The sequence below is a fragment of the Lissotriton helveticus genome, chromosome 3_1, assembly GCF_964261635.1.
Source record: "Lissotriton helveticus chromosome 3_1, aLisHel1.1, whole genome shotgun sequence".
In the NCBI taxonomy this organism is placed as follows: Eukaryota; Metazoa; Chordata; class Amphibia; order Caudata; family Salamandridae; genus Lissotriton; species Lissotriton helveticus.
In genome coordinates this window covers 289,461,058-289,474,856 of record NC_136061.1, presented here as the reverse complement: position 1 = coordinate 289,474,856, position 13,799 = coordinate 289,461,058, and the positions used below count along the sequence as shown (strand labels likewise).

The 13,799-nt window shown below is 44.9% G+C and overlaps 1 protein-coding gene across 1 annotated transcript in view; it reads left to right on the top strand.

The window, feature by feature from the left end:
* MED13 (mediator complex subunit 13) overlaps positions 1-13,799 on the top strand; it is a 1,439,203-nt gene that overhangs the window by 853,811 nt on the left and 571,593 nt on the right. Inside the window, exons 19-20 of the mRNA XM_078679821.1 lie at positions 4,678-4,867; positions 5,351-5,810. Coding sequence (XP_078535947.1) covers positions 4,678-4,867; positions 5,351-5,810 — 650 coding nt within the window. The remainder of the gene's footprint in view (positions 1-4,677; positions 4,868-5,350; positions 5,811-13,799) is intronic.

The window sequence follows — 13,799 nt, the reverse complement described above, 5'->3', positions numbered from 1 at the left end:
ACCTCTTCTCACAGAATCGCTGTGTGTGCTAATTTGGAGGCCACTCAGCTCCTTGCCGACTGCCTCTGTGATCTTGAATGATCTAGTTTACCTGTCTGTTAGATTACCGGCCTCTGGGTACAAAGAGCTCCACCCACAAAAAAGAAACAACGTGTGTCTTTTTGCTTCCATCTCTAGACGAGTGTGTTTTGCAACTTTTCACAACCTCTCTTCTGACCCTCACCCTGCAAAGGCCTTTCCAAGGCAAAGGCTCAGTTTAGCCAGTCTGACCGTGCAACATGTCCTCCACCTGCATCAAATGCATGGGAACACGTGTTCACAATGGGTGCCATTCTCCTTCCAGACACTAAGCCTCCCACTGTACTGAATGTCTGGCCTGCATAGAAGGGCACTTCTAGGGGCACTGACCTTTGATTTGCTAAACACTATTTAATACTATTTCCCCACTGTAAAATGATTTGCCGTGGTAATTGGGGGGCGCTTTTGGTTGTCGATGATGATGAGTACCAAGTTCTAGAATTTTTTTTGTCGGAGGGGGTCCTTATGCCTAACTTTTTTTGACAGGGGGGTCTCGGCATCAAAAAGTTTGAAGACCTCTGCATTAGTGGTTCCTCAGTGACCCGACTACTGGTTCATGACTCCTTGATCCCATTCAACCAGAGGAACTTCGTACCTTCTTTGTAACAAAACCAGAAATCAATTATTGGTCCGGAGAAAAACAATAAAAATATTAAATAAAAACAGTTCAACTGTGCAAATGTTGGGCATTAATACCCAAGCGTTAAACGGGTGAGAATTTTTAATGTCACGAACACCCCTCACTTCACGCACTTCCACTTTTTATGTGAGCACCAGAACTATTAATAGAATTCTACTATGATACTCCGTTTATGCTGTTAATAAATGTGAGCTCATACCTTACCTTGTGCCCCAGCATATATTGCATAACCAGTACTTCAGTGGCCTATGCCACACGAGGACCTAGTGGCCTCCCCCTGACCTTTGTTTTCCTAAATACAAGCAACTCGGCTGGACATGGCTTTCGATGGCTGTCGGCTTTCTGGTGACAAGGCAGACACTAAGCTGAAACGCTTTAAGAATTCTCGAGCTATGGCCAGGTTCTTAGGCTTCTTGGTGGCCTCCCGTCCACCACAGTCTGCCTTTCGCCCCTTTCGAGGCTAAGGAAGGGGCATCCCACCCCGTCCGGCCCAGTTTTGCCACCTATCCATGCAAGCTGCCCAGCCTGTACGTGGCCGTGGACGTGGGACCCAGAACCCTCATGGGTCTGGGAGCCAACGGGCAGGCCAGTCCACCCTTCCCTCTCTCCCTTGCAGCAGCCTCCAAACCCTCCTAGTCCAGCCCTTGAACGGCCAGTGGGTGGTAGGATTCGCCATCGTCACCCCCACTGGCAAACAATTGCGTCAGACAGGTGGGTTTTGCAGATAGTCCGAAGGGACTACTCCCTCCCCTTTGAGACAGCCCCCCCCCTCCATGCCACCGTCTTTTGATCGCATGTGGGAGGTTCAATTGGCGCTTCTCTGCCATTTAGTTTCAGCTCTCTTGGTCAAGGGAGCTATCAACAGGGTCCCTGTGGCTGAAGTAGGGCGTGGTTGCTATTCCCGCAACATTCTGCTGCTCAAGAAGGATGAGGGCCTGTGTCCTATCCTAGACTTCGGGGCTCTCAAACGCTTCCTCCTCAATGAGAAGTTCAAAATGCCTACGTTGGTTCTGGTTCTGTCTGTCCTCGACCCTGGAGACTGGATGGTGGCATTGCAGGACACCTATTTCCATATTCCCGTTCTGCCAGCTCAGACGCTACCTACGGTTCATGGTAGAACACGAGCATTTTCAGTTCACCGTGATCCCCTCAGGTGTTCATGAAAGTGATGGCAGTGGTTGCTGGTCATCTGTGCAGATCAGGGGTGCCAGTCTTTTTCTGTCTCGACGACTGGCTGTTGAAATCGGGCTTGCCCCATGCTGTAGTCTCCCACCTCCAGACTACAGTGGACCGCCTGCATTCGCTGGGGTTCACTATCAACATACCGAAGTCACACCTGACTCCCTCTTAGCTGCTACTTTTCATGGGGGCTGTTTTGGACAAAGCTCAGTTTCGGGCCTATCCTCCCGAACAGCAAGTCCGGTATATTCAGGCTATGAAACTGATGTTTCAGCCGATATCCCTGATTCCGGTGAGAATGACCCTGATGCTGCTGGGCCTCCTGGCATATTGCTGGTGGATGATGCCCGATGGCATGTACGGACTGTGCAGTGGGACCTGAAGTTCCAGTAAGCACAGCATCAGGGGAATCTTTTGGACTACATCCAGCTCTCGGAGGGAACTGCGCAACAACTGCAGTGGTGGTTAACAAACTAGGATTGGGTCAGGGGCAGATCTTTCTCCCTTCCCCAACCAGACCTCACAGTGGTGACCAATGCATCACTCCTGGGATGAGACGACCACCTGGGAGAGGTGGAGATCAAGAGTCTGGTCTCCAGTGGAGTTAGGGCTCCATATCAACCTGTTGGCGCTCAAGGCAATTCGCTTGGCTCTGAAGGCATTCCTTCCTTCCTTCCTTCCCTCCCTCCCTGAAGGGGAAGGCAGTGCAGGTGTTCATAGACAACACCACCGCCATGTGGTACTGCACAAAACAGGGCAGGTGGGTTGTTTTTGTTTTCTTTTTAATTGTATGGGTTATGCATGTGTTTTTTTTTTTTTTTTTTACTCCTGTGTGCGGCTGCCCGATCCCTTTCCTGCCCCTCAATTTTAATCTGTTGCTTCCCTTGCCGTTGTCTGTTTAGCTTTTTTTCTAAGCTGCTATGTTGTTCGCTCCTCAGTTGGGCCCCCAGTTCTCAAGCCTGCCAGCTGCAGTTTACTTCTGGGCTTCCCCTTTCTCTAATGCGCCTTTGTGCACATTTCTTAATTTGCTGTGCCAAGATGGGCGTCTGCCATCTTGGGACAGTAAATCAAGTTAGTTTGTGCTTGTACATCACCATACTGAGGTTTTTATTTTTTGCTGTTGCTTTTCCGCATTGACAAAGCATAGGAAATGCCAAACTGTCTTTGTACTCCTTTCAAAGGCAAACCCTATTGGTTTTGCTAGTGTCTATTTTCTTCTGAATTTGATGATACTGGTTTCCATAAACCATGTACTAAATGCGAAAGGTGTTTTGATTCACGTTTATATTGATTAGTTGTCATTTCTACTGCTGGTGTATGCACTGCTAGTCCATCACAACTCTAAAAAACTGCTATACTGCACAGTATCTAATGTAAATGTTTAATCTTTTGAATTAATGACTGCCTGATGGGCAAATGATTTGCATTTTGATCTTGTTCATGAGGTCAACATTGTGCACCTAAGTACTTGTAAAAGAACCAGTATTAATGTGGCAAAACGCCAAGTTACAAAAGTGGAGAAATTGGTAGTGCTTATCAGTGTATTTTATTCTGCATTGAGACACAGCGGAAACATTGAACATATTCCATCCTGCATTGAGACACAGTGGAAACGTTGAACTACTAAATGCAATCAACTTTAGGATGTTCAAGATGCCAGTCGATGTTTCTCTGTGGTTTTTGTCAGAATAATAAAGCTTATTAAATTGCACATGCATTTATGAGTATTTCAGACTCCGATATTAGATGTTTTTAGACATGCTATATGCCAAATGAGTTGTTTGTGCAGTCCAGCCCTGTATCTTACACTTGTGTGAACCTTAAGCTTTCCAGCTGGGTTGTCTTAGGTTGGTCCACAATCCGAATTCCAAATAGCCACATGAAAGAATTTGTATACAATCAATTTAACTAGTAATTGTTTATAGGTGGTTTTCCTTAAATTTGGGACTACTCTGATGCATGTGGACCACCACAGATTCAAAGGGTTCTTGTTAGCTTATTTGTCAATTTATTTCCATAAATCTATCTAGCCCCTTCGCTGCGGGGGTTATTTTCCCCGCTGTGCTGGGGGAAAGGGGGGCGCGCACGGTGCCCGCATGCTCATGATGACGGAGTTGATGGACGGAGTGCTTGAGCAAATCAAACACTCACCCCCCCAGTCAACTGATCCGGTCCAGGAAAGACATGGCTTGGCAGTTCGGGCAGGAATATTCCCATGAGGCACAGGGTCAGACTGATTTGCATATGGCCATGTCTGAACTGGAGTGGTGGAGTGAGCTAAAGAATGATGATGGATTAAACCCAGATCAGTTGACTCGGGGTGAGTGTTTGATTTGCTCAAGCACTCCGTCCATCATCCCCTTTGGTATTGCACAGTTAACACATGAAGCAGATCCCCACATTGATGCATGTGTTCTTGTATATCGTCCCATGCAATTTAAATATATTCTATACTGATGCACCATATGCTGGTCAAGCATCCAGATGAATGAAGATCATCCATGCATGCCTATTAAGCTATATGTAAATAACACCAACATGATTTCAGATTACTAGTCATACTATGTAAACTTTATAAGTTGTTCATAAAAATGTCTAAAGCCATGTTGCATGATTAGTTTACCGTTTGCAAAACATTTGGAAGGGCAGGGACATGCCTACATTTAAAACATATTAAATGTGTACTATCTATATGTCAGTTCTGAATGCCATTAGTTTTTTTGTTGATTTGGAGAATGTTCTCGATTCCATTGTAAAACTGTTTTTACATATTTGCATAGTCTTGTAGACTTGGCCAACATAGACCCATCTCAAAGCTTCTCTCGGATGGCATCATGAGAGTTGAATCTACCGCAGCCAAGAGGCTCTCTGAAAGTCCTGTCACTGATTGGTTCACACAGACTGCAAATGTCAACAATGAAGCATTTTCTAAACTTCGAGTTTATGCACAAGTTTGCAGATATGACCTAGGTAAGCATTTGTTGCTTGTTTCACACTTGCTGGTGTGCTTTATGCTAAATGCATAGACTTTCAGTATGCAATTGAAGAAAACAACGATAACTTAAATTGTTGGGTTGAGATTGTTGATCAGGTCAGGCAACTGTGCACCACACATTTTTCCCCCACAGTGAGGCTGCATATTTACTATCTTTTTGCATATTTCTAAAGCAGACAGAAAGCACAAGCTCTTACCATTTGGGGGAAGTGCATGATTATTTGTGTGCTTCCTGTAAACCTGCATTTTAGTGTGTTTGAACTGAAATTTGCAACACAATAGACAAATCATTAGTCTACCTTCTTGTTTTTGAGCATTTATTTCTAATAGTTTTAGTCAATTATAAATTGCTCCATGAGCCTCTTCATGCTATAAATGTACCACAGATTGGTAGCCATATGTGGTGTGTGTATACAGCTGTTAGATCAATGATTTACAGAGATTTCCATCTTTTCTAGGTCCCTATCTTGCTTCTCAGACTTTGGACAGCTCAATACTTTCACAGCCCAACTTAGCTTCAGCTGCAAGCCAATTTGTACCAATTCACCAACAAGTGAGCAGTAGCACAGGGAATTCAAGCACTGCATCATCCACCTCTGCAGCTACAAATACAGTAACATTTTCTTCAAGCAGTTCCTTGCCTTCAGTTACTTCAAACACTTCTACAGCCTCTTCTGCAATCATTGGTAGTGGTTTATCAAGCAAGCCATCTTCATTTCCTCCTTTTGGCAACATAAACAGTGGCTCGTCAAGTGCCATGACTGCACAGGTTAATGGAGTTCAGAATGGCCAAGCTGCACAGCAGGCTGGGCAGCCATCTCAGCCTCAACAAAGTCTTCAGGCCTCATGCACTCCAGGGGAAGCGTCGGCTGCTGCTGCCACTGCTGCTGCTATACAACAGGCAGAAATCTCTGAAAGGTAATTTAAATTTTTTAGTTGATGGACCACATTTAAAAGGTTTAGAGCATAACATTTTTTTTTCCATGTGATTAGTATTCCTGTTTATCAGATCAGTCTCATGCCCACAGATTTGGAGATAGCCATTCTTTAAACACAATATGCCTGGATAGATCCACTGGAGGGTGTTGCACAATGCACAGACTTTGAAGATATTGGGTTTCTCAATCATGGAATCCTTCCTTAATGTTTATGAATAACAATCTGTTTGCCATCCTGGATCTCTGTCTGCAGAGAAATAAATCCTACTAATGAAAGGTGGCTTTATTTTTCAACTCTTTGTAGCATTTTTGATAGGACTGCAGGTTCTCCATTGACATCAAGTTTTGACTAATGGGGCCGTGCATCCTATTGACTGAGGTTAATTTTCATATTTGGAGGATTTACTTTCACAAACTTACACAACCATGCACTGGTCCATCACGTTTACTTTTAATCAACATAGGTATCTCTTTCAACCACAATTAGATTGACCTTTAGGACATTCTGGCAGTGGCATAAGGGCTGGACTGACGTCAGTTCATGGGCCATCTTTTTGGATTGTTGTGAGCCTGCTCTATCGTCTGGTGGACAATTTTCAGGTCTTGCCTGAGCCAGGCCGCATGCGCTGCACTGCGAGGCTTCTAGTGAGGACTTCCAACTCGGACCACACTCTTGTGCGTGTGTTTTTTCTTTGCTCACCCGCTATTGGCCTCAACGTGCGTCTTTCTAAGAAAGACAGTCCGCAATTGGCCAAAGGCGGGTGCATGTACCGCCTTCTTTCTCCCCTGGCCTAGGGATCTCTGGAGCGAGAAGCGGCCCACACTGTGCCTGCTGCATTTCTTGAATTGTTTGCAGTGTGCGCGCGCACCACCCGCAGACTTTTTTTTTAAATTCCTTTTAGCGCATGCGCGCACCACTCTCGGGCTTATTTATTTTGCAGATTAAGCACTGCCGGAGGCATGCAAATGTCACAAATACGGGAACTGCAAATGAAGAAACGTCACACAAACGCTTGGAGAAACCTTGTCAGCTAGACTGCCATACGTGGTTTCATCTGCCCCTCCGGATAACTACTAGCTTCCCCTTTCACAGTCAGTCACATTTTGCACTCAGTACCTGTTTCACCAAACACTTTGCTTGCTTCCCTTTTCCCGCCGTTACTCCACATACCAGCTTCTCCTTCGCCTACCTGCACGTTCTGCTTTGCGTCAGCCGGTTACACAAATTCCTGCTCGAGTTCCACCAGGCTGTTATTACAGCCTGCATCAGCCGGTTCCTCATATCAGCATTTCCGCCCTCTGTCCAGTGCATCAGCTGCCACAACAACTAATGTTCCCAGTACCTAAATATTTCATTGATATTACTTGGGGGTTTCGAAAAATTCTGTTGACTAATTTTGGCAGTTTCCAAATCTAATAAAAAACTAAGTGTTTGAAATCAGGAATCTAATTATTTTTGGCTCCAATCGGATTTACGCACAAAGTCTGCACCTTGACATTAAGTGCGATTAAAACTAGAATTGCCTCGCTTGTGTTACTTGAAGTACAACTGGCGTACATTAAAAGGAACAGATGCAGGGGCACTGGAATTGTGACCGGGTTGACCAAATTATGTAAGAAAAGACAAAGTGGCATAATGCACATTTTGTGATAATGTTTTCATTATTTTGTCATTTTTACACTTGTTACCACTATCTGGGCCTGGGTTGCAACTCACTGGTACCAGTTTAACACCAACATATAGCAATAAGCAACAGAAAGGGGGCCAGTCAACATTTCCAAGGGGCCTTCCACTATGTCGTTATTTTTTAAGTAACTTTTGAACCGTCTGATCTAGAAGCACATTTTTAATTCTTCCATAACTATGCGAAAAATGCCACGACCGCACAATCCATTAATTCTAGTGACTATGAATTTATTTTTAAGCTGCAATACATGCAAGAATGTTCATCTGTTTCCAAGTGCTCGCAACTTTGGAGCACATGAAAATGAATGTTCAGGGAGTGGAAGTAGCTTGCCCAAGATCACACAGTGAGATGAAGTGTGCCTGGGATTAGAACCTGAATCCCCGTAACAACTGCTGTTAACTCAATCATTGAACTACATCCACTGCAAAAAAAAATACTACACTTTTCTTCTTGTTTCTGAAGATAAACTTTCTACAATTCCAAAATCTTCAGGATACAACAGTGCGAAGGAGCATTGTTACTCCGCAGCAGCAGTTGTGTAGGCGCCTACTGTGAAAACTGCTATAAGTGAGGGCGGAGAAACCCTCAACTCATCTAGTCGTTAATACAGCCCACAGTCTTCTAGCCTAAGTGGGATTTTTGACAGGATGCTTTTCTGTTCAGTGACAGTCAACGGAAAAGTATATTACACAGCTATTTTTATTGACACACAGTCACACCTGTTCTACGAGAACTCTAATTTCTTACTGAATAAATGTGTCTTCTGTGCAGTGCCGGCATTTGCTTGGTTAGTTCCCTGGGCAAAACCATTAGCAGCGGCGTTTGTGATCCCCTCCTTCTGCCCCCACCTAGCCGTTATACCAAGTGCGGTATAGTTCATATTACTTAATACAAATTAGAATAGCTGCTGCACAACTCTTTTTCTGCCGGACACTGTTGTCTGGTATGTGATGACTGATGTTCATGACTTTAACATTAGCTGTTGCTATCCTAACTGCTTATGCAGTGGAGTGTAGCTCCAGGCACATAAAGGGCGAGGCTGCTGAACGTGATGGAGAATTAGGCAATGACTAGTTTCTTCAACCTTTGCTGCCATTTTCCTAATCTCAGTCCTCCTCTTTTGCCTCGCTCCTGCTGTGATCTTTGGGGGCCCGTTTGTGTTCATGGGTAAGTGACGTCAAGCTGATAATATCACAGCAGTGACGGCCCAAGGAACACATTTCCCCATAAGTCACCTTAATTACTTTCGCCGCGGCCACACCCGAGCTCCTTTCCAAAAGTGAACAATGCGGAAGTGAGAGCCCAGTGGAGAGGGAGAAGGAAGGGATGACTAGAAAATTAAACTAAAGAAAGGGAGGGAAGGGGGAGAGAAGAGCCTTGAGTCGCTGGAAGTTTGGAATCAGAAAACAAGCATTGGCTTAGCCAATAGGTCTCGCTTTTGGGACCTTATAAGTATTTAGTTATGCAGCCAGTATCCTTGGTGCAACAACATCAATTGTTGCATGGCTAAACACTTATATGGTCCCAAAGGCGAAACTTATTGTATTTGCCAATGCTTGTTTTTTTCCTGGTGATTTCCATCATATTACTGTGACCATTGCCTGCACTAAACATAAATGTGTGCAGTCTCAAACACCTTTCAAAACACCTATATATTATGCTTTTACAGCTTTAATTATGCCTCAGTTTACAAATATGGGTCCCTTTGTAAGCTGATTTGCTAATAAAACCACTTTTATTGTGGTGGACAGGCCTCATAGGATGCAAGTTGACACTGCTACAATAGGCAGGCTGCTAGAACTGCAAACATGTCTCCTACTCAGGCCTTTTTAGTACTGACAGACGTAGCAAGAATTTTGAGCATAGCTCTCAGCCTGATTTGTAAACCTTAATTTTGGTAGTCAAAAATTGAGGGTGGAAACATAATGCTCTATGTGTCGGGCAGAACTATTTGATCATACTTTCCAAAATCACAAACCAATTAAATTGGTTTTGTACATAGTAATTAGTGTTTCTCTCCTCTGTCCTAACAGCCTTTAATCTCTCCTTTTACATGCCTTGTGACTATTGCATCAATTCCTGGACTTTTCTCATGAAGTGCTTGCGCAAAACCAAATTATGGTGCCAGAGTACTTTCAACATTGGAAGCTGTATTACATTAATTTTTCTTTAAATATGCTATAACTAATGCCTCTTCTACCCTTGTCTGTCTTAGTCCGGGGTTACTGGAGAGACTCTTGCATCTTTTCTTTGCCACTTGCAGCAAGGTGTCCCTTAATTTCAACTTGACCAGCACTGCTTATCATGGTGACTTTTCGCAGTCAGGGCGTGGCACACCATTGTTGTTTTTCTCTAAATATTTGACAAGCTGAGCTTTCTCAAGTTACATGAATCACTTCTCAACAAATGCCTCCATGCACTCCTACTTCCGCTTTTCTGTGGCATCCAGCTCCTACCATCTTTAAGGTATCTTTACAGCGCACATTTTTTTCTGGATTAACATGCTGTGCGTTATTCCGCCGTCTAGTGCTGTAGTCCAGAATTATATTGATTGTTTCTTTTTTCTATTGCTCCGCTGGGCTGCATCCATGACCTATGTCCGCCCCCTATGTCATCAGACGCCTACTCTGGAAGCCCATTTGTTTGGTCGCCATCTTTGTATTCTTTTTAGGTCTCGCCTGTCGATGCGCATGCGCATCGAGCAAGCGAGACTATAGGGGCTCATCCAGACTTTATCTAACTTGCAAGGAATCGTGGCGATTCCTTGCAGTGCCCGTGACTTTTAAGCTCAATGCGCATGTGCATTGAGCTTAAAAGCGCGTGCACATGCCCCCAGCCGCCTGCCTTGCCTACTCTCTCTCACAGCCTCCCCCAGCTCCGCCCCCTCACTACTTGATTGCACGGCCGCTAGGCCGTGCCTCCCCTACTCTCCTCCCCCCTCCTCCTCTCCTCCCCTGCCTGCCTGCCGCTAGGCCGTGCCTCCCCTACTCTCCTCCCCCCTCCTCCTCCTACTGCCGTGTCGCACCTCTCCCCTCTCCGCCCCCTCCCCTGCCAGCCGTGTTACGGTGAAAGGCTTGTTTGTTTATTTTACCCGCCGTGTCTCTGCTGCTTCCCCCTGTCCTGTCTCTCCTCCTCTCCCTCTCTATACCCTCCCCCTCCCCCCCACCACTCCCATCAAGTCCCTCTGGCCCTTCCCTCCTCCCCGGACCCCTCCTCCCCTGCCCCCTCCTCCCCTGCCCCCTCCACCCTTTCTTGTTCATCACTGAATTCATGTGCTTGGCTATTTGCTTTTTACTTTCCAAAGCGGGATTGCAAGTTCCAGAATGTGCAACTGGCAGCTGACTCAGGGTTAAATATGAGCATTGGCCGCTCGGTGGTCTGCTTCTCTTCCCTCCCCCCCCCCCTAAAACCATTAACGGGTACCTCGGCTAGTTCAGACTTTGCTATGCATTCTGGGATTTGTAGACTTCTTGATCCGATGACCCATGGTCAAAGACAAAGGAAACCTGGACTGGATGAGGTTCTCGCACATATAGATGGGAGACGCGAGAGCTGTGCATGGTCTCTGGGTTCGAACTTGCAACTTCAGCCTTAGGATGTCGTCAGCTTCCTGGCCGAGCCCTCCAATGACTTGCCTGCGAGTGACTGTCTGCAATGCACGCATGGTTGCAATGCGAGTGAAACAGCCACTATCATCGCCGCAGTCTAGCTGTGGAAGCACCGCTAGTCGACACTAAAGTTTACAGTCTTACTCGATAAATATTTTCTTTGTCCCAAGGAAATTACAGCACCGCTTGTTTTCTGAATTTGCCACTTGAGTGCTGATGGGTTTATTACGGTACATTAATCACCAGACAGTGTACCAAGCCAATCTGCTGAGGAATAGAGCTCTCCATCTAGCCTCCCCCCTCCCCTTCTCTGCCTTCCCTCCGTCTTGTTTTTTTACTGCCTCATTAGTTAACCGCCCCACCTCCACTTTGTTGTCTAGTTGGCAGACTCAGCTGAGAGGCCAACAACTGAATGGGTGCATGCAATAGGTCTCGGAGCATTTGAGTTAGAGCTTTTAGATTTGTTTATGGCTTTTTTTCTTTGTAATTCTTTAGCATTGCCTACAGGAAACAAAAATGCTAAAGATAAAAAAAAAAAAACCATAAACAATTCTAAAAGCACAAACTCTAATGCTGCGAGACCTATTGCATTTCCAATGCTTGTTTCTGCTGTTGGGTCTGGAAGAAGAGAGGGAATGCAGAAGATTCTCACCATAAGTGCTCACACCTTTTCACTCGTTTTTTGGTTAGAAAAACGAAAAACCTACTAAATGCCATTGGGTACGATAATTGTGAGGGACAGCACTGTTTTTGACTGGTAAAATAGCATGCACCTCTAGAGGGGGTAAATGAGGGTAGGAACTTATTCCGTTTTGCCTTCAGTGGGCACCATAAGTGCTCCCAGAAGGATGCATGCAAGGTCTGCAACCTGTGTCTCCTGAAAGATTATTCGATACCAAGTGTTGTATTGCTTGCAGAGTTCTGGCTCAAGACTTTGAAAGCAAGAGAGAAACAGTGGTAGGCGCACTATGACATGGCACAGTGAGACATCCCTGCAAAATCTGTCTCTTGAGGGAGGAGTACTCAGAGGACGCAGTTGACTCGAGCAAACAAAGGACTCTATGGTTCTCTCGGTGTTGGAAACGGATAAAGAGACTGAAAATAATGTTGAGGAAAGTACAAAAAAAGTAAGGTAACACAGGGATGTTCTGGCTCCAAACCAAAACTGTTGTAACAGAAGGCTGTCCAGACAACAAAACCAATAGTGATTAAGGGAAAGCTGCAGCATAGGAAACCCTGCTGATCAATGTCGATAGAGAACACTGGCAGTCAACCCTTTGAAAGGTCCTCTATGTAACAAAAAAAAAAGTGGTCTCAACCTTTTTGACGGGGAGAGCAGAGCAAATGTTTTTTGGTCATATAAAGGGACCAGATTTTTATGTAAAACAACCTCTGCGTAAACCCAAGGGTACCCTTTATTGCAGATACACAGGGCTGGATTCAAAACAAATTTGGGTATGTTACCAGGATCCTGTGTCGCAAAGTCTCTATTTGTCAATCCCCAGCATGTTTCGAACTCCATAAGATCCTCAGAAAGAGGATCTTGGGCCTTGATCAAGGCAGTCAAAGGTACAGCTACTGTCTGTCCTTATTAATTTGTACATGTAGGGAAGAGAGTAAGTCTTACATGCCCATCCTGCAGTCAAACGAGAGCGGGGTTAGGGGGACCTCCTGTAGTCGCACACTTGTGTGAAACAAAACATGGGTGGCAGAATGTAAAACATGGGAGAAAACATCTCTCTAACTAGGACAGCCCCTATTCTCTGCTTAGATGTGGCATCAAATCAGTTATTGGAGGAGGCTTCTCTGATTTCTGCTGCTCATGGACTCATACAATAAAGTACAACTTTGTCATAATTGCTGACTCTGTCGCGGTACATCTTCTCTTTACTCCAAAGAAATAAATATGCGGTGTCACAATCCTATTATTGCATACATTGAGTATCCCTACGTTAAACCTACTGTGCTACACATTCGTAGCTAGAGAATACAAATCCTTCCCCCTGTTGTGATAGATATTGGGGTAAATACATTCCGTAATATTAGTAAACATGGCCACATTAATAGAAAAGTGTAATTGTTTCAAATGCTATTGCTTGTTGGTTGCATATGTTCTCGTCCCCATACATTCAAGCATCTCATAATGAGCCCCTCCAAGATGGGCACTACTGCGTTCTCCGTACATTCATCAAAGATTGCCAGCTGCCACCATATCCCCCACCTTAGTTCATCAAGGCTCCGGCTTCATTTGTTCACTTAAAGCAGCCGCTGGTGAACTACCTCTCCTGATTCTGTGCCCAGTGGCTGCTGCGTAAAATTATCCAGGTCATTGTTCCTAGGTTTTAGTTTTTCTAGCAAAATCTAATGGAAATTGTTGTCACGGTGACCTTTCTCCAGGAAGTGACACATCATCTTAGTAGCTGTTTTTTGCATCTAAATGTACTTTGATATTGATTTTTCTTGTAGTCAGCCCTACATATTTCAAACCACATTTGCAGATCGTAATGTAGATTACATTGTTTGAGTTACAATTACTATAGGGCTTGAAGACCCACGGTGTTGAAAGGCCTAGATCAGCACTGGTTGTTTTTTCTGTCCGCAAGCATGCATTGACTTGACCACATGGGAAGTGACCCATAACTCCTGGTGTGTCCCATAGAGACCTTTGCTTTA